The sequence below is a fragment of the Pundamilia nyererei genome, unplaced genomic scaffold (assembly GCF_000239375.1).
Source record: "Pundamilia nyererei isolate P.nyererei 1_Seehausen unplaced genomic scaffold, PunNye1.0 scaffold00008, whole genome shotgun sequence".
Classification (NCBI taxonomy): domain Eukaryota; kingdom Metazoa; phylum Chordata; class Actinopteri; order Cichliformes; family Cichlidae; genus Pundamilia; species Pundamilia nyererei.
The window spans coordinates 3,997,438-4,019,910 of NW_005187409.1; the positions used below are offsets into that span (position 1 = coordinate 3,997,438).

Consider the following 22,473-nt stretch of genomic DNA (forward strand, 5'->3'; position numbering starts at 1 on the left):
AGTAAAAGCATACCTGGGTAGAAAAACAGAAGGGAACATTATCAGTCATGAATTGGCCTCACCAGAATGTGGACCTCAACATTATTAGAGAAGAGTGGGATCATCTTGACAGAGAATAGAACAAAAGGCAGCAAACATCCAAAGAAGAACTTTGAATGTCCTTCAAGAAGACAAAGAAAGTTCAAGATGTGTTGAAGAACAAAGGTGCTTGTACCAAATAATGATTTTGAAGAACTTTTATGCTTTTGCATCTTTTATGCTTCTGATAATCAGCAGGCATGACTCACATTTGTAGGGACTTTAATTTGCGGCATTGCATCGTCTGTACGTAATAATTGATCCGAGGTCAAAGCGCGCCCTCTGCTGTTCAATGCTCACCCACGGCAACGACCAAAGTGACGTGACTGTCACATTACACCGCCGGTCGGGATGGGCAACGGACACCTCCTCGCCATCTATATTTAGATGTTTAACCTGTATAAGCAAATCCTAGAAAACTGCAACCATCGGGGGAGCCAGGCGGTTTGGAGCATTAAGGCCAGGCAGCAATGGCCACAGTGAAAAAGGACGACAGGCTGACGAGGTCTCAGAGCTTCGTGTGCGTCGGTTTCGCCGGGTTTTTTAGCAAAACTGTCACGTCACCTTTAGAGGTGGTCAAAATTAAAAGTCAGGTGGGCACCTTTCACTCCAAGAGGGGTTTCTGGCAAAGTTTTCTCATCATCTACCAGAATGAGGGGCTTAGGGGATTTTGGAAAGGAAATCTCGCCTCTTGCCTCCGGTTGTTTCCCTACAACGCAGTTCACCTCGCAACATACAGAAAGTGAGTAAAGTTACTTATACTTATGGTTTGTCTCACGCTGTATGGACTGCAAAGCATTTTATGTGATCGTTCGACCCAAATTTATCCTAAATAGTTTGTTATTCGACTTGGGTCACGTGACGTCGACTTTGCGTCTGTGTTTTGAGGTGTAAAACGGAATGAAACACGCTGAAATTACAGAAAAAATAATATTCAAGCTAATTCTTTATGTATCAGGACCTAAAAGAATAAAAAATAGTTGACGTAAATGGTCTGTTTTCTTTTATCCCTGAAGTTAAAGATGCACTTCCTGTTTCTCTATGCGAGTCGCACGCTCCATTTTAAGCCAATCAGAAGGCTGGATTTTCTCAGCCGAGTTTTAAAGTCGAGGGTTGTCTCTTCCCCGGGTTTTGTCTCGCAGGTAGTGTGCCGTTATTAACCATCGTGAGGTGCAAAATGTTATTTATTCCCGAAACTGGTAGAAAATGGTAGAATTAACGTTTATTTTCTCATAATTTCGACTTACTATCGAAATTGCGTTTATTACTGAGTAGATCGAAATGTCCAATTTTGACTTATGGATGGCAATGGAAGACACTGGCGTCACTTCAAATTCAGTCAAACCTTTAAGCCGTCCCATTTTTTTTCAGTAGACTCAAGAATCCTTCAAATTTATTAGGTTAAACTGTTGAAATAGTTGTTTTTGCTTGACAAATTGCTCAAATTATTAATAAAACCACATCCACAATATTTGAGATTTGGGGTTTCGTTCTTTGAAGATGTCCCAAATTTCCCAGCCCCGCTTTGTTAGGGTTTGTTATATGTTGCAGCTCTGATACGTAGAAATATAAGCAGTTGGATGAACTTTGGTTTGGGTCTGCGAGTCCTGTGGTTTTACAAAAAATCCCAGTAAGAGGAAATAATGCCTATGAGGCAAAAATGAGGGCATGTATACCGATTCACTGCTGGGTAACTTTAGGACAAAACACAGGCAGTAAGCAGCCGGCAAGACAACAGTAATCCCGCAAAGAATAGCAAATCTACTGCCTACTATCTGTATTAGTCATTATGTTTCCCGATGAGGTGTTTTTGTTTCGTTTTGTTTCTTATACGCGTGTGCGCACATAAATAATACGTCCTGAGTGGCCAACCTGGTGTCCTATGCTGTACACACAGTTCCAGGAAAGAAGGCCTTTTCCTATATGTCTGTGACACTCACAAATACACACACGTGGATTCAGTTATTCACGTGTTTCTGTGTTGGAGGCTTCCCAGAAGTGCTCTGAAATAAAAAAATAGGTGCAGTAGATGTCCGGAAAAAATATTTCAAAGCAGCAGAGCTTGTCTGACTGCTCTGAATACACTTAATGTCATTTGCATGTGTATTTTAAATACTAACACGATGCATAAACAAACAGGGTGGCCTTCGATGTTGTGAACAACCACTTGGATCTTGTCTTTTTATATATAGCTATCTATTTATACATGTGTATCTATATATCCATGTGCATGTATTGTGTTGGACTGTCTACAAGACAAACTGTCTTACAGGGACATCTGAGTTTTATTTCTCATAGATTTATTTCTTTCCTCTGTGTGCAGGATAGTCCACCTTCACATGGATGAACTGGGCTTCATCTCTCAGTGGAGAGCCATATTTGCTGGTGGACTGGCCGGTGTTGTTGCTGCTCTGGCCACGTACCCGCTGGAGGTGGCAGAAACCAGGCTGATCATTCAAAACTGCAGGCAGCCCACATACATCGGCGTGGCTCACTCCTTGTCAAAGATCTACAAGAACGAGGGGCTGCTCGCCCTCTACAGGGGATTTTCCCTCACTGTCTTGGGTTCGTATACACGTTGCTACAAACTAATTCGTTTTTAGTGGATCGTGTAATATTTTGCATATGAATCTCATGTCACGAAACTCCACCTTTACCTTTAGTTTCATGTCCTTACAGGTGCAGTTCCCTTTTCTGTCGGATGTTATGCAGTTTACATGAACTTGGACAAGCTGTGGCAGGAGCCTCCTGTTCGCTTCACTCCCCTGCAGAACTTAATAAACGGCTGTTTGGCAGCAGGAGTGGCTCAAACCCTCTCGTACCCTTTTGAAACTGTAAAGCGGAAAATGCAAGTAAGTTTACAGAACACCTTTTCTGCTTGTGGGGTATGTTTGGAGAACTGAAACAGGACTATTTTTTGTTTTTTCAAGCTGGAAGTAATTAAAATAGAAACATAAAGATAGATACACCATAGATATATTTTTAAAGGTGTTAAATGGAAGTGTTACAGCTGCATACCGATGCTGGAAATTAGGGCTGCCACAAACGATTATTTTGATAGTCGACTAGTCACCGATTATTTTTGCGATTAGTCGACTAATCAGATCATCATCCATTGGACGTACAGCGTACAGCTTATTGCACCAGCAGCATCTGGTCTTATATAACTATCATTAGCTTACAGCTTGAAGTGTTTGTGCTAACTAAAAATAAAGACAAGATGGTAGTTTATTAATTTTTAATGAAATTTGCAGATTGTTTCGGTGAAGTTTAATAAACTCCTTGCTTTCTAAAATATAACAGGACACCGGAGTATATTCTCCAGCGTCTCACACTTCTGATAATCAGCTGTCTGCTTGACAGTTTTAGCTGTGCAAAAACTATAACTTTAATCTCAGCCAAACCGATTTACTCAGGAACAAATAAAATACTAAAGAAAGCCAAACAATAACATTTTTAAGTTATCTAAGTGACTTATATATATGTTTAACCTGACTAGCAAAAGACGGCGGTGGGTTTGAAAACGATTTGCCAGGAGTCCGGTGTTCTCACGGCTCTAGTTAGCCTTGCCCCCGCCTAGCTAACGAGCTAGTGGGTAACAGACGTCTCCGAAAACGTCGGAGCGCTTTTGAAAATATGTGGTGTCTTGATAAACCGAGCAGATATTTGAGGTTTACACAGCTACATTCTCGCCTGAAAATATGTTAAACGTTTATTTTGTGACCCAGAAAGAATAATAAGAGTAAAGTTAAAACTAACTACCTGCCGCCATTGTTGACAACTGCGCTGGGCTGCGCTATGAATTCTGGGACACAGCTTCTTCTTCTTCGGGGTTTAACGGCAGCTGGCATCCTTGTACATGCAGTGCTGCCATCTTCTGTTTCAGTCCGTTATTACACTCTTAAATCCTACTACTCATTCCTGCGTCCTTTGTGATCTTACAAAGCTTCAAACGATGCGTCGACTATTAAATTAGTCGTCGACGATTTTAATAGTCGACATAATCGTGACTAGTCGACTAATCGTGGCAGTCCTACTGGAAATACTGTGTTAGTCTTTTTAATTAAGTTCATATTTCTTCTACAGATCTCTCAGCTGCTGACTGAGTAATTGGGAAATGATTGTAAACACAACACATTTACAGTGTAGATGCTCCTACATGCTGGCTGTAGTACCATATTTAGTCCATAAGAGGGCAGTAGATGTTTGCCTAAGTACGGGCTGACCTTACTCAGCCACTCAATGATTTTGAGTATGGAAAGTTAACATCAGAATTACTTCAGTGGTGATTTACCTAAATATAAAGAGAAGAGATATTTACTGCATGTGTTTTAAAATATTATAATCACAGGAGTCGTTGGTCTGCACCATGTTGCTTTTAAATAAGGGTGTCTATACGCTGCAAAGGACCCATTGGGAACAATGGTGTGGCAAAGGACAGGATTCTACATCCGGTTTTATCTGCCTATTATTAGATGGGTTCAGCAGAACAAGGTTCAACAGCAGCTGGGAATGTGAATGTGTCCCAGCTCTGCAGAAGCTATAGATATGTTCTCTAAAGATAGCCAGCAAATATCAGACAGCCGGCGTGTGTTTCCAGTCTGCTGAAGCATCGCACCGACGTCACTTACTTTAAAGAACAGTCCTGCGTAAAGGCTTCATTTAGCTATTCAGCTGTAGTGTCTGTCATTAAAAAGCTCAGAGTTAAACATTAATTCGGGACAGAGCACAGAGAATGGGGGGGAAACAGCGGATGATGTTTGCTGAGGCTTGGGGTAATGATTTAAGACGTGTATAGTTTAACTTGCTGGCTAGCTTGGCTAGCTTTAAGTGTCCTCTACAGATGAAGCTGTTTGAATAGTCCTATTGGTCTCGTGCTTTATCCATGAAACACAATAGTCTACTTCTGATAGTTGCTCTCTGAATCTTTGGCACTACTTTGGTGGCCCCTCCAACAATATGAAGATATTTTATATTTACCTGATTGGTCCTGTGACTGTCCTTTTGCATTTACTGATAAATGACAGCTGAATAAAATCAAACACATAGTGTCACAATATTATGTCCTCTGACCTTCCCGGTTCTGAGTTAATAAGCACCTTCAAACTCTGATTCACCATTTCCTATTTTGGCTTTCATTCTTTTTAACAGGCACAAAGCGCCCGTCTTCCCCATTTTGGAGGAGTCGACGTCCATTTCACTGGAATGATCGACTGTTTCATACAGGTGATTAAACACAACGGCGTCCTTTCACTGTGGAACGGCCTTACTGCCAACACAATAAAGGTATGATTCACTTATACATTGGTAGCAATTTCTTGTTATATGGCCAAAGTACGGGTCTGTTTGATCTTCTGTTATATAAATAAGAGCATTTACGTGTTTTACGCAGGAACAAGGGGCGGGGCATGGAAAGTAATGTTTAGTGTGCGTAGTTCACAGCAGGAATTTCACTACCAAGGTGGAACAGCATGCTCCGCTCTTAAAGCTACAAATCCCTTCATAGCCCAAAACTGTTTTTACTTGTGACCGTTTTAATGAAAATAAAGTGCATACCGAGTACAAGTTCTGTCGATCTGTGATCAAAATAATAAAGTGTTGGCGTGACTTTAAAATGCAGTTGTCTTTTGTCACTCCCCTACAGATTGTTCCCTACTTTGGCCTTCTTTTCACCTGCTTTGAGATGTGCAAGCAGGTCTGCCTTTACCGCAACGGTTACATTATCTCCCCCCTGAGCTACAAGCTCACACCGGGGGTCGACCAGAGCCTCGGGCCGAACGAGCTGGAAGAGGTCAAGCGCCACTTGAAAAACAGGAACTTTGGCTCAGGGGATTCGTCTTTGAGAAATCGATGGTGATGCTTTACGTGAAAGATGCCTAGTTTATTAAAAAAACGAGAGAGAGGGAGCAAGAGACTGAAAAATGACACAACAGCAAATCCAAGGGCATCCAGGAGCCTACCTCTCTCAGACTTTTACATTTTATTTAAAAGTATTTTAAAAAGTTGTTTACCCATCCATGATTTACGATGGCTTTTTACCCGACATGTGCCTTTTAGGATAAATATTTATTTTGGGAGCTCTTTGCTGCATTAGAATCAGTGCCATAGTCTGCTCACATAAAATAGTTTTTAAAAAAATGCTCATGGATTCTGTGAACTCTGACCATCATGAGCGCCATGTGACAGGTTATAATTTTAATGTATGAATGAAGGCAAAAATTTTAATGAGTTTTAAGTTAAAGTATGTCATTATTGATGATGTATTCTGCTAACATGGAAAGAACGAAAAGTGTTTGTGAGGTTTAAATGATTTGTTTTTCATTCTGAAGGTAAAAACATTGATTTAACCTCCTGTTTGCTGAAACCCACATTCCTCTACGGTGACTTTGCCCTTAAGTTGTCTGTCAGCAGTCTAACCCGTTTTCAATTGTTTAAAGTTACTACGGACATGCACCTTATTTAAGGTGCTTGTACTTTACAAGAGTATTTCCATTTTCTGCTAGTTTAAACTTGACATTGACCTCTACTGTTTTGTTTACTCCAACAAGCTACTTTTCAGATTCTGTAATATGTGACGCATTATTATATGAAAAGATATTAACAAGAATTTTTTTTATAGCTGAATACGTTTACTGGTTTGTTTCTGCATTTTCGGTCAACTCTTCAACCTCCTCTCTTGCTTGTAGTGGTAATTTGCTTTAGGCCAATTTGTTATTTGGTTTAAAGGTCTGTGTGCTCAGGTTGAGAGTGAAATCAGTCAGGTGACTGTATCACGTCAGCTCACGTGGGCAACTCAGTGGCAGCCAAAGGACGTTAACAGCTGGGATGACCTTTACCATAACTGTGAGGCCTCATCTGCCCCAGAATGACATTTGACACGACCTTCAGGTTAATATGAATAAGAATAGTAATAATATAACGCCGTGACGGCGCCTCTCACTTCTGTTCAGATGCGACTTTGCAAGTTTTAAAAAGTCGCAAAAGTAATTCATAAACTTTCCCTCATGCGGGGCTGATCTCGTGCCTCGATTTATCTGAGTGACAAGGGAAAGCTCCAAATCTGAATCGAAGGTCATCACCTGGCCCCGCCCACTACTCCCAGAGCCGGCCAATCGCAGAAAAGAATCGAAGTTCACGTTTTTTCTCGCGCACAGCCTCCTTAAATCCCCTCACTTCTAGATAGGATTCGGCCATTTCAACCCCACCAACAGAGTAGCTGGACGGCGGCTGATAGCAACTGAAGATGAGTGAACAAGCTATTTCCTTTGCCAAGGACTTCTTGGCTGGTGGTATCGCCGCTGCCATCTCTAAAACAGCTGTAGCTCCCATCGAGAGAGTGAAGCTTCTGCTCCAGGTGAGTGTGAACTGCTTATATCCCTGTGCAAACACCTGAAAACCTAATGACACTGTAATTATTGATATCAGTCACACACGTGTGTTGAATACTGCTGTTGCTCATTTGCAGCTTTTCTTCTTATTTCTTATGTTTGGAGGGGAAATTATTAAAATGCTTGTGCGTGTGGCAAATGGTTTAAAATCTAGTAGTAATGGAAATCTGCTGCATCGTCAGGAGTAGAAACTGGGCTAAAAATAGTAAATCGAAGCGGCTCTGTCAGAGATTGGTGCAGGCACAGATGAGGAGCGAGCATAATCGAGGCGCACCACACTTGTTATGTAATAGACCGGCCTGAATGCTCGCATGAAAAGCGGCATTGTGACAGGAGAATGTGACCGTCTGTTGCCACTGCGGTGTTTAAAGTTATTCTCGTGTCAAGACAGGTCATTAGTTTGTCTTGACATCAAACAGCCAAGGTCACAGCAAGGTTTGCGCCATGGCGCTTCACTGCTGCATTGGGCCCGGCCTCAGCAGTGGCAGGGGGCGGGGCTGTGAACTGTTGAATGAAAGGGCTGTCCACCTGCACATGAAAGCAAATGTGTGCGACTCAGTAGAATAACGGGAATCTCCCAGCTTAGACAACTCCGAAGGTGACCAGGTGAAAGCTTGAAGAGGAAACGGGATATGACGAGCTTCACTTGTTGCTGCCTCTAATGCACTGCGGTGTCTCTGCTTTGTTTACAGGTGCAACATGCCAGCAAACAGATTGCGGTCGACAAGCAGTACAAGGGCATCATCGACTGTGTCGTTCGTATCCCCAAAGAGCAGGGCTTCCTCTCTTTCTGGAGAGGAAATCTGGCCAATGTCATCCGATACTTCCCCACTCAGGCCCTAAACTTTGCTTTCAAGGATAAGTACAAGAAGATTTTCCTCGACGGCGTGGACAAGAGGAAACAGTTCTGGAGATACTTTGCGGGTAACCTGGCATCTGGCGGTGCCGCCGGAGCTACCTCCCTCTGTTTCGTCTACCCCCTCGACTTCGCCAGAACACGTCTCGCCGCTGATGTCGGCAAAGGGGGCCACGAGCGTGAGTTCAAAGGTCTGGGAGACTGCTTGGTGAAGATCTTCAGGTCCGATGGCCTTAGGGGTCTGTACCAGGGCTTCAACGTTTCAGTACAGGGCATTATCATCTATAGAGCTGCTTACTTTGGCATCTATGACACAGCAAAGGGTGAGTGTTTGCTGAGAGACATTACAAAGCTTTATGTCTTTTTACATAGCAGTTTTTAGCCTTTTAATCTCACCGGCTAATGTTTCTCTTACAGGCATGCTTCCTGACCCTAAGAATACGCACATTATAGTGAGCTGGATGATTGCTCAGAGTGTGACTGCCGTAGCTGGTCTTACGTCCTACCCCTTCGATACGGTCCGTCGTCGTATGATGATGCAGTCTGGACGCAAAGGAGGTAATAAAACCCCAACAAAATCAAAGTATAACTTCCTCTTCTTTTCCCCCACTGTTCTATTTAAATGAGGTTGTAACATCTGTGTGATTCTGTCTCTTCCCCTTCAGCTGACATCATGTACACGGGCACCATTGATTGCTGGAAGAAGATTGCACGAGATGAGGGCAGCAAGGCCTTCTTCAAGGGAGCCTGGTCTAACGTGCTGAGAGGCATGGGTGGCGCCTTTGTGCTCGTCTTGTATGATGAGCTTAAGAAAGTCATCTAAGATGTTTTTGTATGTTCACTGTTCATGTTGTGAAGTTTAACTGTAACATATCTTGTACATTTGGAAGGACTTAAATGCCGAGCTATATTTATAGGGACCAACTAGTATTTTCTACTAGTTGTACTGGGGGAATATGTTATGCACTCTTCTCTTGGCCCATTCATTTTCTTTTTTGTTTTGCCCCTTACCAGAATGTCATTCCCTGAACACAGGAACCTTGCCAGTAAGCGAGAAATAAAGGCAACCTACAGAGTGAATCTCCGGCCTGGTTTTGAGGTGTAATGCCATGTATAAAGTGTACGCGACAGAGTGTGACTGCGCGTCTCCTCAGTCACGCCTCCTGAGGAAGATATTTGGCTGCCTCTTGTGAGAAATGTAATCTTAGACTTGCAGGTTGCAGTTGGGGGGGCGCCAAAATCAGCTGCGAACGTTGACCCGCAGACGATATTTTAACCGAGACATGCTCGCAGCGAAATGATTCGCAGAAAGTCATTAGCTTTAGCAGTCTCCTGTGCATTTACAGAATTATAAAATAGTTTCGAAGAACATTTGCACAGGTGACTTCCTCTAGGATTACCTGTTGTAAGGTGGATTATTCCAACCTTCTAAATATACTTTTATCTCCTGCCAAGCCTCTTCTGACTCCCAACTGGTGTGACTGACGACTACGACCTTGAGCCATTTGTCCAGTTACCAGTTTGACACACAAGTTATTTACTGTCACGCTGAAGGGATCTCGGGATGAAATGAAAGTGTACTGGAGGAGATTTCTGCATTCTGGCTGGTTATTAAAACACATAAATGACAATGTAGAGGGTTTCTAGTGGGGTGCACTGCTTGTGTCCACGTGTATTTAAAGGGGGTGTCATAAATTCCTGCTGATACATGATCCTGGCATGCGTAAAGAGGCACATGATTGTCACTTGTGTAGGACAGGACATAGTGTTCTTACTGGTCCAGCTAATCGAGGGTGGGCAGGCCGTTCTATAAAAGTCAGCTGCAGACTTTGTGCTCTTTGGTTTAACTCAACTTTGGTTCAGTTATGTCTGTTTAATTAAATTCAAACCTAGCTTAATGTTTGAAAGTCAAGAGAAGTGTCTATGTAAACAGTTTGATCTAACAGTGGCATCCTGACACATGCTGGGCATGAGACCATGGGGACACTTGGCCACTTTAATCGGCTCTCTTTATTCAGACATGATAGAACTGCTGCCCCCTCTGAACATCATCTCTGCATTTATGCATTTTTTTTTTAAAGTTTCATTTTAGAGGAAATTTGACAAATGTTACTAGTAAAAGAAACTGAGGGAAAAAAAATCTTTGTAACCCAGGTTCTGGATCAGTGCAGCGTATTCAAAATCTCTAGCCGCTGTGGACTGTTAGCGCCCCAGAAATCCTCCATGAGTCTTAAGTCACTGCTTTAATTACTCTTACCATGAGTGAATGAGAATATTAAGGTCTTTGACTCACTGTGCAGCTCTTAAAGTTCATCAGAAGTTTAATTCTGTCACTGGCAATGTGCCTTTAGTGTTTTCCACTCTTTGATCCAGTGATATGTCCTCAAACTTAATCACTTACTTCCAAGATGACAAGCAGAATTAATCAAATTAATCTTGACGAGACACAATGACTACGACTTGGACGCTTAACCCAAATTGATCCTGAGTGGAGGACACAGTGCTGCTAAAAAGAGGCTAACAGATTACATGATTTACTCAGCTGGACTAATCTTGCTTTCAGTGATTCACAACGACTTGGACCCGACCTCTTACCCACAGAAATGAGTTTTAATGCCGTTTTCTCCAGTCTGGTCTGAAAGGCCCTTCTCAGCAGGTAGCCCATAGTTAATCCTTCATTCAGTAGGCCTCACGTTACAGCTGTCCCATTACAGCTTTAACAGGGATCACAACCTTTTACTCACTGTCTGCGTGGCTTAAGATATGCCACAGCTCCTTGAAGTAACACGAGTCCTTTACTCAATTCCTCAGTCATAAAAATAGATGAATTTCGCTGGTGGACTGTATTACTATTTCTCAATATTATTTCATAGTGGCTCCAGTAACCACTTGAGTAGCGGTTTACACATTTGCCTAAGAAAGATTTAGTCCTGGGAGTAAACACAAAGGACATCCACAGTAAAATCTCTGCCAAATCAAACACGTAGAGCTGCCCACTGTGGCAACCCCTCATGAGTAAGGGAGCAGCCCAAAGCAGCTTCTTCTCATTATTTTTAGAACCTTTATTACAAACAGAAACACACGCTGCTCCCGGACATTTGCAGTTTTTATGATGGAGAGTAGGCGATAGCTTCTTAAGTAAAGGTTGCACTGCCACAGGGGAAAAAACACTAATGACATATAAAGCCACATAAAAAAAAAAACATTACCTGAAGCATAACATGACCAAATATAAACAAACTCACCCCGTGAGTGTTATCTCTCTGTTTTACTACTAAAACTGAGGCTTTAATGTCTCATTACTAGTGTTTTACTGTTATTATGTTATTATGAAAAAATGTGGTGTGGTTAAAAAAAAGTAATATTTACACAAAATGAGTACAATGCTGTGCTTATGTAAAAGTACATAGTTACATTCCCGTACTACGCTATGCAGGTCTACGGATCACTGAAGATACCCTTTACTACCCTTTACTCTGGGCGATGAGAAACTTCTGTCAGCCGGGCTGTTGCGTAATTTCGGCTGTTAGACCGAGTTACGTCACGGGGTCATGACCTCAGAGCTTTCCACTCATGGCAGTCTCTTCTACCGTATCTATCACATGATCCCAGTAAAAACAAAGACTCGCATATGATATTTGCTCTAATATATATTAATACAACAACGATTCTGGTACATTTAAATGTTACTATGTTAAGATCATTATGCGGGTGCTTTTTGCGTGCTAAATGTGTAAATAACCTAACTATTACAAAACGTGCTGGAAACCTTTTATTTTGAAGGTTTCCAGCACGTTTTGTAATTGTTAGCTTATTTATACAATTTAAGTCCTGCCAGACATCAGACATGGATTTTTAAGATTTTATTTTTATTGACGACAAAAAATAAATAAATAAATAAAAAAGAAATAAATTGAAGAGCAGTGATTGCGCCACCTTGTGGTCTTTAGAAGAAACATCACAACACAGCTTTGCTAAAAGCTCTAACGTTATATTTAATGGAAAATGAAGCAGCCAGAGTCTTTCATGTTTTGTTTTTTAATAACGATAATACTCTATTTAATGTAAGCTTTCATGAACACACACACCTGTTGCTATCTTCTTTCTCTCCCATTCACTCTTTGTCTGTTTAATGAGCTCCACATCCTTTTCTTCCTTTCACTGGCCCTTGCCAGTATCACAGTCTGAAATAATGAAGCAGTGCTCAGAGAATTTTTCTTGGGATGTGGGCAGGAGGAAAAGAAGCAGAAGGAATAGACTTGTTTTCCTTGTCCAAATAAATAAATAATAAGTTAAAAATAAGGTTGAACCTGAATGTTTAATTTGGAACAAATACATCATATAACAATATACTATTCAGAACTTGTCACTGTGTATTTTGCAATGTGAAGTTGGTTTTATTAGTGTGTGTTCAAATATGGAACTTTGCAGAAGTGCTGGACTTTTTCTTTTAAGTGGCCAATATTCAGATATTTTTAATGCATCTGAATACACGATCTTTGTTTATGTTGTCCTGAATGACAGATTCTTAATCATGTCGATTGTATGAAAGACCAGTGAAAATTTCAAGCTTTTATCTTTAACAGTTCTTTAGATCTTAAAACATTCAGTGTTCAAACATTGGCTCAGCTTTCGATGTTTGAAAAAATATTTAAGTATTTGCTTTATGAAGCTAAAATTTTCCAGCTCTCATTATATATGTTCAAACACTGGACCATAACATCTTCATGCAACTCAGAGATCCTAGAGCAGAAAATGTTGTCAGAGTTTGCTGATTTGAGATGGAATGGTCCACATGATTAATTTGATAAAAGTGGAAATTTGGAGGACTTTAACCTTTAATGAAACATTTCTGTGTTGTTAGAATAATACTTTTTAGGCATCTGAATATTATTTACATTTACTGAAGCACAAGTTCACAGTACTTTATCTGAGTACTTCAGGTACTGTGTGATTTGCAGCTTAAGATCCACCAGCAAAACTTCTTATTTCGGGTGCTCCTTCTAGGGGTCACCACAGTGGATCATTTGCCTCCGCCTCACCCTGTCCCTAACACCCTCTTCTATCACACCAACCCTCCCCATGCACAAACCTTACAAAACACCCCTCAAACCCCCCCATGCCCCGAAGCCCCAGAAGCACCACCCTCAGCACCAGTGCCACCAGCGCCAAACCATACAAAACACAAAGCATAACAACTATCACCAAAATCTTCCAAATCACCCCTGCCACTCCCGCTCCGGTACAAATCACACAAAACACCCACCACCCCCACCCACCCCGTCCACTGCTTCGCCAAAGCAACAAAAGCAAAAATAAACAAGAAAAAAAAACAAAAAAACAAAAAAAAAAAAACAAAAAAAAAGAATAAAAGAAAAGAGTCAATGAACAAAGGAGGGAATCACCAATCAAGTATCATATTCGTAAATAACTCGTGTTTTGGTGCTTACGGATAATTTTGAATAGAGTCGTATTGTGCCACTCTCGCTGTCAGGTAAAGGTGTCGCCTGTAGATGGCGCCCTCATACAATTAACTAGTCGGCAACCGGGGCCTGCCCCCAGCCAATCACAGCGCAGCTTTAAAGCAGTTCAATAAAGTTCGCTTTTTCCGCTGTGTGACTTCGCGCTAAGAGGAAACAGTCGCTTCTTGTCCGTGCAAAAGATGTGGGCGAACAAACCTACTCTGGCTGAATGTAACACAGTCAGGCTCGAAGTCACAGATACGAGCAAAAAGAGCCTATTTTAAGGAAGGAACATGTATCTATGGCGCTTCTCCATCGCCATAACCCTCGGCTTGGTTTGGTATTGCTCAGACTGCGGACGCACACTGACTCAGTACTTATGTTTTCTTCTTTGCATTTCCACCCCGCTGCTGTCTGCAGTCAGCGGGCGAGAGAGCGGCACACAGACGGACGAAGAGGCGAAGGACGACCCAGTTCAGGTAGTTTGCGCAGTTGTTTGTGTTAAAACTAGTTGCAAAACCACCGTAGAAGTGTTAATAATTACAATTGTGAGCGTGAGGTGCGTTTTACAGTCACGTGATGGTATTTTGTATCACCTTATCAGCCTTCTATGAATCACCGGTGAGGGTTGAAATGAGGGTTGTTGCTTGTTTTACTCATAACTTTAACGAAAGACCACACCAACGCGTAGGTGGGTCATCTCCCATGTTTACACGCATACCTGAACTCTGAAAATGTACATTAAAAATGAAAGTGTCCAGAGTCCTGCACTTTAATGCTGCAATTTTATAGCCCCTGGCTTTTAATTCAGTGTTCCTGTTTTCCAGGAAACTGTTGTTGATGACTTGATTGATGGAGACACACCGGACCTGGCTGTGCCGCTGGAGTCTCAGTATCCACATGTGAAGAGATCTTTACAGCAAGGTGAAGCATGTCTTTTGCAGTGGAGTAATTTGTCTGTAGGGGACGGGACTGTCTGTCATTGCAGGTTAGCAGTGCTTTACATGAGGACCGAAGTGAAGGGTCAAAGTCGGGCCTGTCTCAGCAGATTTTCAGTTCTGTTTTGACTTGATATAGTTGGAAAGAACAGTTTTGCATTGACACAGACTGGAACTGGAGCTCCTGTTACACAGACTGGGGAGGGATTTCAAGGAAGAAAAAGCTAACCAGCACACCCACAGCAGATGGGTATGCTACACATCACTGTGGCTGTTAAGCAGGAAATAAGATGGAGGTTTTCATAAAGCTTTGTGTTTATTTATGCGCTTTTGAGCACTGGTAATTGGTTTGTGGTAAGCCCAGACCATATGAGGTTTTTAAACAGTTTTTCCTCTTCCTGCAGAGATCTGCAAACCTGTGACAAAGTAAAAAGATAATACAGCTTCTTTTTCTTTTTCCTGTTTTTATAATGATACAAATGAATAGGCTGTCTACCATTTGGAGCTTATGTCTGTATCTATTGGGCACCACAAACATATGTAAAGTCACTCTAGAATATTTAATAAGAACACTTTTTAATTTTGCATAAATCTTGTTTCATTTTTATACAAACAAAATAGAAAAATGCCAGATAGTTTGCAGGTGTCTTGTACATTAAATATGCACCCACCTGGAAGTTTGATTGGTGCACCCGTTTAGCTGCCCCTAATTCAAAAATCTAATTGACCAAATCGCATGGCAGCAACTCTGTATATTTAGGAATGCATACAAATCAAGGTGACCTGGTGACATTTGAAGTAGGCATGAGGAATGGGAAGAAAGGTGACTTTAAATTTCGTTGAATGTGACATAAGGTTTTGGTGCCACATGAGTTGGTCTGAGTATTTCGCAAACTGCGCATTTACTGGGGTTTTCACAGCTCTGTTAAGAGTTTACAGAAAATGGACTTAAAAAAGCAAAAATATCCAGTGAGCAGCGGTTCCCTGGGCTTAAAATGCTTTGTTGATGCTAGAGGTCAGAGGACAAGTTCGAGTCAGTTTGGAGTAAACAACATGAAAGCGTAGATTCATCCTGCCGAGTATCAACAGTTCTGGGTGGTGTTGACGATGTAATTGTGTAGGGGATATTTTCTTGGCACATTTTAGCGCTCTTAGTACCAACTGAGTATTGTTGAAATGCTACGGCCTATCCGAGTATAGTTGCTGACAATGTCCACCCTTTTATGATCACAGTGTGCCCATCTTCTGATGGTAGCTTCACATCATAGATGTAAGGCAGACAAATTTGCAGCTATTGTTTGATGCTATCATGTCAATACGGATTAAAATCTCTGAGGACTGTTTCAGCAAGTTGTGGAATCTGTGCAAAAAAGAAATACGGCTGTTCATAATGCAAAAGGAGTACTAGCAGGGTGTAACTAATGAAGTGGCCAGTTAATTGCTAAATACTAATAATTCTCAAATATCCCTGCAAATTAAATGAGAAACTGTAACAGCCCCACATTAACATTGTATTTGACATTTCTCAGCGTATCTGTGAAATAAAACTGAAGTTGTGCTAATATCAAGAAAACAACAGCAAAAAACCTGCTCAGTGAATTCACAGCTGAGTAGCTGAACTCCAGATGGCCTGGCCTTCAAAATCACGTCACGGAAATGTGTGCCAAGATTTATATAAATAATTCTGGACTTCAGAAGTGGGAGTTTGAATTTTGCTTTAAAAAAAAAAAAAAGCTTAAAAGTCAGCGCAGTTGTTGAATTTGATGCTCAGGAGGTGAGCATGGGAGCACAGTGTGAATGTAACTTTCCTTTGTGACTGACTTGCTGTGTGCCTGCTGTCCTCGCAGTGTTTGAATGCGCCTACGCTCAGCTCGTCCTGCCTTGGTACGCCGTCCCCGAGTCGTGCGAGCAGCAGCCCCTGCACCAGGTTCTCAGCAGGGAATTCGACTTTGTAATCGACCGCATCATTGAAAGGGCCAAAGACTTTGATGTCTCCCACGCAGTCGTGGGCTCCATTCGGATTTTGACCCAGCACTTGCATAACGCGAAGCAGTCTGACAGGTGAAGCTTTACACTTTCTTTTATTTAATAGGATTCAGAATTCATGCTGTTGCTTCTTTGCACTCAGTAACATTTGAGAACTCTATAAATACCTCCAGTGTTTTTTATCACCTATGAATAATTTACTTTTTACTGTACCTTGCGATAATGCATTTTTCCTAAGGCACATAGTTTTAAGAGTAGTGTGCCACATCAGAATTAAGATTATGATCACGCACTTGTGGCGATAAACACTGAGCACTTACTCATACTTGCTGTTCTCGTTCTTTTGCTTTCTCTTTCAGACAGCTCTTGTTTAGGTCCAGAGCAAAGGAGATTGCAGTTCTCCGAGAGCTCTCTGATGCTCTGGTATGTAACCTTTTCCCCAAATCTCTCTGGGGCCAAGAAGTCAACCGCTGTGCCTTAAATGAGATCATTGCCTTAAAGGGTAAGGAAGCATTAAATCATCTCTGCAGCAACAGTCTTATATAAGGACTAAGCCTCACATGAATTCTTTGAGGAGTGCGAGTTGTGTGTAATCCCTTATTGTCAGTGGCATTGTAGAGCTTAGACATGAATCTTAGGTTACATAAAAAGAAGGCTCCTTCTGCAGTGATCTGCCAATCCCCCCCTCAGGGTTTTGTCATTTTTATAGTAACAGATGAAATGCTTCATCCGGAGAGAGACTTGCTGTGGGGTAGGTTTTTGCAATTACGCATGTTGTTCAGTGACAATAAGTGATTTTTACAGCTGTAGTTTAAAAATTATATGCACGTCCATTCTGCTCTGCTGTTTGGTGGTTAGAAAGTGCTAATTTCTGGCAACTGCTCATAGAGCCATAACTAAAAGATTTGGAGTAGTTGGCAACGTTATTTGTAGCTTCAGTGTTGCAGTAAAAATTCTGAATACTCATTTACTCTAGCAATATGGTTTGTTTTATCAATTCCAGTTATTCATTTCACAGAGGAGTTGATGTGACACCTTTAAACACTTAATATTTTGAGGAAATGCTTTAATTTTCTCTTATTCTCACGTGTGGGACTAATAAAGGTTATCTTATCTTATTGCAGGTTTTATGCGAGCACTGTCTTAAATATAAAGCTGGAACCAGCATGTTGTATCTTGCATAATATGTGTAAAATCCGAAGTGTGCATGACACGTGCTTCTTTTATGGGGATTGTAGGGTCTGTATGCATAAGTATCAGGGGTGTGTCTAGCGCTGCTTTTCTGCTGGCTATTTTGAAGGTGCAAGTGGCTTTGTTACTGCTTCTCCTTTGGATTATCACTAAACCTCAACACTTGCACGTGCAATACATACATGCTTAAGTAAAGTACCACCAGAATTACCTCTGAGAAATACACCTACAGTATTTGGTAACTAGAATAATTAGGTTGCTGATCAGTTGGGTTATTACTTTTCCTGTTTTACTGATAGTCTGGTTAAAGCTCCATTCCAAAGACCTAACTCGAGGGATGAACCAGTGTTGTATGAACAGGCAACTTTGCAAAGAACCCATTTTGAATTGTGCTTTCAGGGACTTTGTTGCTAACAGCATGTGACAAAAACTCGTCATTTGTTCCCATTTCTTTTGCTGAATTTATGAAAAACCCCAAAGACAACACAGTTTGACAGCAACAACAAGGTGATTCTCAAAGAATTCAAATTTGGTAACATATTTTGGCATGCTGTGCAGTGTCTTTAGTTAAAAAAATAATAAATAAATAAATAATAATAAAAATGAGTAAACTGGACAAGTAGAGAGTGGGTGTCAGGCACTCTTTCATATGAAAAGGAAACTAACAGAAAAGACTGCAGCCCTCTATTTTCTAGCACCCCATACTACCATAAATTGAACGAGTAGTTAAGGAAATAGATGGATAGAAATCTAGATTTCAACACTTCCAAGTGGAAACTGAGTGGGTGGTGTGGGGGGGGGGGTACGCTTTTAATTCCTTACATGCTCTCAAAAGTTGGCTGATTTAGTTTGTTTACTGATAATCCAGGTTTTTAGGCTTTGTGGGTATCTCAGTGGTAGCTCCCCATCAAAACACAAACTGAAGGGTGTTCAAACCACAAGAGCAGATTAATTAACATATAAATGATTGTTTTTGTCTTACAAGCTTTCATAATGAGAAAAGGCAAATTTATATTTTAAATGAAAAAGCCTTTTAATCGAGGCTACATAACAGCAAAAAACCTTTGAATGAATACAACAAACTCATACAGCAGTTGGAACAAAACCCCTAAAAAGTCAAGTTGCATGTAATTTGCAAAGCAGTTTAAGTGCAGTGTTAAACGGTGAATGTTTTGTCTTAAACGCCTGCATGGGAGTCCTAGGTTACTGGGATGCTGCAAAGCTAACTGGAGAATCGCCAACAGGCTGTGACAGTTGCTACTCTTGTGGGACCTGCTTAGCAAAAAAATGCAATCTGACTCGAGCCGCCATAACTCAAGGCTGAATTTAGAGGTTTTTAAACAGTTGAGGATGCTGCCCATCAACTCAGTTTTCCTGGCAGCAACTTGCCAGCCACCTCAAGAGCTATGAGGCGTAGGTAACACAACCTTGCAGGATTACACTAAACTAACAACTAACCAGGAGGCCACTGTTAAGTGTTATTTATTAAGGCATATCGCAGGGATTTCGGGCTTCTCACCAAAAAATGAGTGTATTTCCCAGTACATTTAGCCAGTCATTTAACTGTTAGAGCTACAATTACTGATCAAATAGCAATATTAGTGATTCAAACAGGACCGTGTATTAATGTTGGCTGTTTTCTCAGGATTGGGACATTTGGTTGCATGGCTGTCTGACCCCGACAATCTGAACCAGCTAGTGGTGAGCCAGCTTGCCATCGTGACATCCAAAAACTCAGTGGAGGAGCTCTATGGATCAGACACTGAAAAAGCCTCTCTGGCTTCACAGGAGAGCAAAGGCGAGGGGGGAGATAGTGATGTGTGAGTGGCTGTCATCTTTTGCACCCCGCTGACTTGACTGAACCGTAGTGAGCCTCAAAGCAATGACTGTAACTGCCACCTTCTGCGTCTGAAATTGGAATTGACCTGGATTTGTTTGGTGGCTTTTTTTTTCCTTCTCTCCCCCCTGCAGGAGCTCGCACGGCACAGGGAATTCAGACGGCACCAGGACCAAGGGTAAAGGGAAAGGTGTGTTTAGTGATTGAATTGTAGCAGCTTATTCAATCCAAAGCTCTGTGAAACTGTGGGAAATGGTACATGCGGTTTCTAGTTTTATCCTTTTACCAGCAAGAAAACATTTTAAACTTGAGGGAGAAGGCAGATGGAGTGGGTGGTGGGTGTTCTGAGGCTAGATGACCGCGCTTGTGCAATGTCTTGTACTACAACTGTTTGATGAATGTGTTGCGAGCTATGTGACATGTTGATTTCCTTTACCAGCCTCCCTTTCAGTGCAGAATTAGTCCCCTGTTTATCTTGCTTGTGTGTCCAGAAGGCTAATTACACAAACCTCAAGCAGAATGCCAAATAATTCCTGCCATGTCTTCATGCAACTCTGATCAATCCAACAGTAATGATGTCTTAATAAGAATGGATTATGTCAGGATAATGAACCTTGTGATATGATAAATATACAAATCTTCTCCAATGGTTGCATCAGAAACACTCATCTGTTATAATCTCTGACATTTATTTCAGTCTGATGTGATTTTAATTAATTGTTATGCTGTCACATAGATCATAAAATTGAAAGGCTGATCATGCTTGCCTGCTGTCATGCCTAACTGAGCACGTGCTGTTTTGAGACTACTTTTTCTCTCACATTGTCTCACCACCCACTGTTGCTACACTTCCTCACAATGCAAGTGTATTCCTGTTTTTCAGCCAAAGTGGTGTTCATTATCGAGAGTTCGTTATTGTATACAAATGCATATTCGAGAGGGGGACATAATTTGAGTATAAATGTGAGTGAAAATAAAGATGTCTCTCTCGCAATGTAATGTATGTGTTTTGGGCTTTTTTTTTTTTCTTTTCTATTTTAGGCAACAAGTTAAAGGAAGGATGGTCAAAGTTTGTGCACAAGATAAAGTTAAAGAAAGCCAAGAAAAAGAAGATGAAAAAGATGGAGCAGGAGCGGTTGCTGAAGATCACAGCCTACAGGGGAGACTTGTCCAGCGATGACAATGTCAGCAGCAGGGAGGGCTCCATTCACAGCCAGGAGGAGGAAGACTCTGACGGGGTAAGGCTGCTTCATATAATGCAGTGTTATAAAATGAAGACAATAATTTGCCAGACATAACAGATTCATTACTGCTTTTGGCCATACAAAATTAGGAAGATGGTGATCTGGAGGACTACCTGACAGCCGTTCAGGAGGACATGATCGAATTCAAGCTGTCATATGAGATGTGGCGCGTTGGCCGCTGGGCTGTCAGCATCCTGAATGTGAGTTATAAATATCAGTGAAGGTGTGGAAAGTCCTGGAGGCTTGTTATCTGTCTGCAGAGGCCTTGTAATAGCAAGCACAATGTCCTTGGGTGACATGTTAAAGTTTTGAGCTGGATTTTTTTTTTTAACAGTGGTTTACTACATTGTAGGCTGACTGGGAGGATGAGAAGCTAATCTTCACTGTTCACCTGGAGGAAAAAGACAGTCCTGAGAACCTCCAATGGGACATCAAGAAGAGCTACATGGATATTGTACACTTCAGCAACAGATGGCAGGTAAAAGGACAAATGAAAGTTCTGTTTTGTTGCATCTTTGTTCCCAGTTTTCTCCCTTAAACTGGTTTGTTCTGATTTGCACAGTTATATTGTAAGGTACAAGACGCTACAATTTTACAGAGAAAACCCCAACAATCAAAGATTTTGGTCCACACTGACACGATGGCATCACACAGTTCCTGCGGTTAGGTGCACAGTAATCATGTCAATCTTCCAGTCCACCACATCCTAAGGGTGCCCATACTAGATTGACATCTGGAGATTGTGGAGGCCATTGTTGTGTTCACTATAAATGGCCTGTATTTGTATAGCGCTTTACTTGTCCCTAAGGACCCCAAAGCGCTTTACACATCCAGTCATCCACCCATTCACACACTGGTGATGGCAAGCTACACTAAACCAGTTTGAGATGATTTGAGCTTTGTAATGTGGTATACTATCAGAAGATTATGTGTAAAGTGCATCTCAGCACCATTACAGCAGCACCACTAGCCTGACCCGTTGATTCAAGGTAAGGATGGATCCATGCCATCCAGAAGTTGCAGCAGAAAAGGACTCATAAGAGCAGGCAGTGCTTTCCCAGTCGCTGTTTTCCTTTTTTGGTGGGGCTGCGGGAATTGTAGCCCGAGTTCCCTTAGCAGAAATGATTGAAACCCAGTGTGGTCTTCTGCTGCTGTAGTTTATCTGCATGTTGCTTGTTCAGAGATACTATTCTGCATGCCTTGGTTGTAACTTTACGTTCCTATAAACTCAAACAGCCTGGCCATTCTCCTTTGGCCACTGGCATCATCAAGACATTTTCACCCAGAGAGCTGATGCTGAGTGGATATTTTCTTTTTCCTTTGAACACTAGAGATGGTTGTGGGAAAATCACAGGAGAGCAGCAGTGTCTGAAATATTCAGATCAGCCCATCTGTCACCAAAAAACTGACAAAATTCAAAGACTGTTAAATTGCCTTTCTTTCTCATTCTGATCCTCGGTTTGAACTACAGCAGATTGTCTTGACTATGTCTA

At 41.5% G+C, this 22,473-nt stretch overlaps 3 protein-coding genes across 3 annotated transcripts in view; all 3 read left to right on the forward strand.

Annotated features, from left to right (window-relative positions):
* The first annotated feature begins 367 nt into the window (after nucleotides 1–367).
* slc25a43 (solute carrier family 25 member 43) lies at nucleotides 368–7,163 on the forward strand. The gene is made up of 5 exons (XM_005723015.1): nucleotides 368–820; nucleotides 2,402–2,643; nucleotides 2,758–2,930; nucleotides 5,230–5,364; nucleotides 5,723–7,163. Exons 1-5 carry the CDS (start codon nucleotides 549–551, stop codon nucleotides 5,933–5,935), a joined length of 1,035 nt encoding a protein of 344 aa, XP_005723072.1. The 5' UTR covers nucleotides 368–548; the 3' UTR covers nucleotides 5,936–7,163.
* An 87-nt stretch (nucleotides 7,164–7,250) lies between these two features.
* On the forward strand, nucleotides 7,251–9,402 carry slc25a5 (solute carrier family 25 member 5). The gene is made up of 4 exons (XM_005723016.2): nucleotides 7,251–7,432; nucleotides 8,159–8,645; nucleotides 8,740–8,880; nucleotides 8,988–9,402. Exons 1-4 carry the CDS (start codon nucleotides 7,322–7,324, stop codon nucleotides 9,143–9,145), a joined length of 897 nt encoding a protein of 298 aa, XP_005723073.1. The 5' UTR covers nucleotides 7,251–7,321; the 3' UTR covers nucleotides 9,146–9,402.
* A 4,499-nt stretch (nucleotides 9,403–13,901) lies between these two features.
* LOC102210858 (uncharacterized) overlaps nucleotides 13,902–22,473 on the forward strand; it is a 19,267-nt gene continuing 10,695 nt past the window's right edge. Inside the window, exons 1-9 of the mRNA XM_005723017.1 lie at nucleotides 13,902–14,263; nucleotides 14,612–14,708; nucleotides 16,570–16,783; nucleotides 17,068–17,210; nucleotides 19,545–19,719; nucleotides 19,871–19,926; nucleotides 20,778–20,974; nucleotides 21,070–21,180; nucleotides 21,333–21,458. Coding sequence (XP_005723074.1) covers nucleotides 14,078–14,263; nucleotides 14,612–14,708; nucleotides 16,570–16,783; nucleotides 17,068–17,210; nucleotides 19,545–19,719; nucleotides 19,871–19,926; nucleotides 20,778–20,974; nucleotides 21,070–21,180; nucleotides 21,333–21,458 — 1,305 coding nt within the window. The 5' untranslated portion in view covers nucleotides 13,902–14,077. The remainder of the gene's footprint in view (nucleotides 14,264–14,611; nucleotides 14,709–16,569; nucleotides 16,784–17,067; nucleotides 17,211–19,544; nucleotides 19,720–19,870; nucleotides 19,927–20,777; nucleotides 20,975–21,069; nucleotides 21,181–21,332; nucleotides 21,459–22,473) is intronic.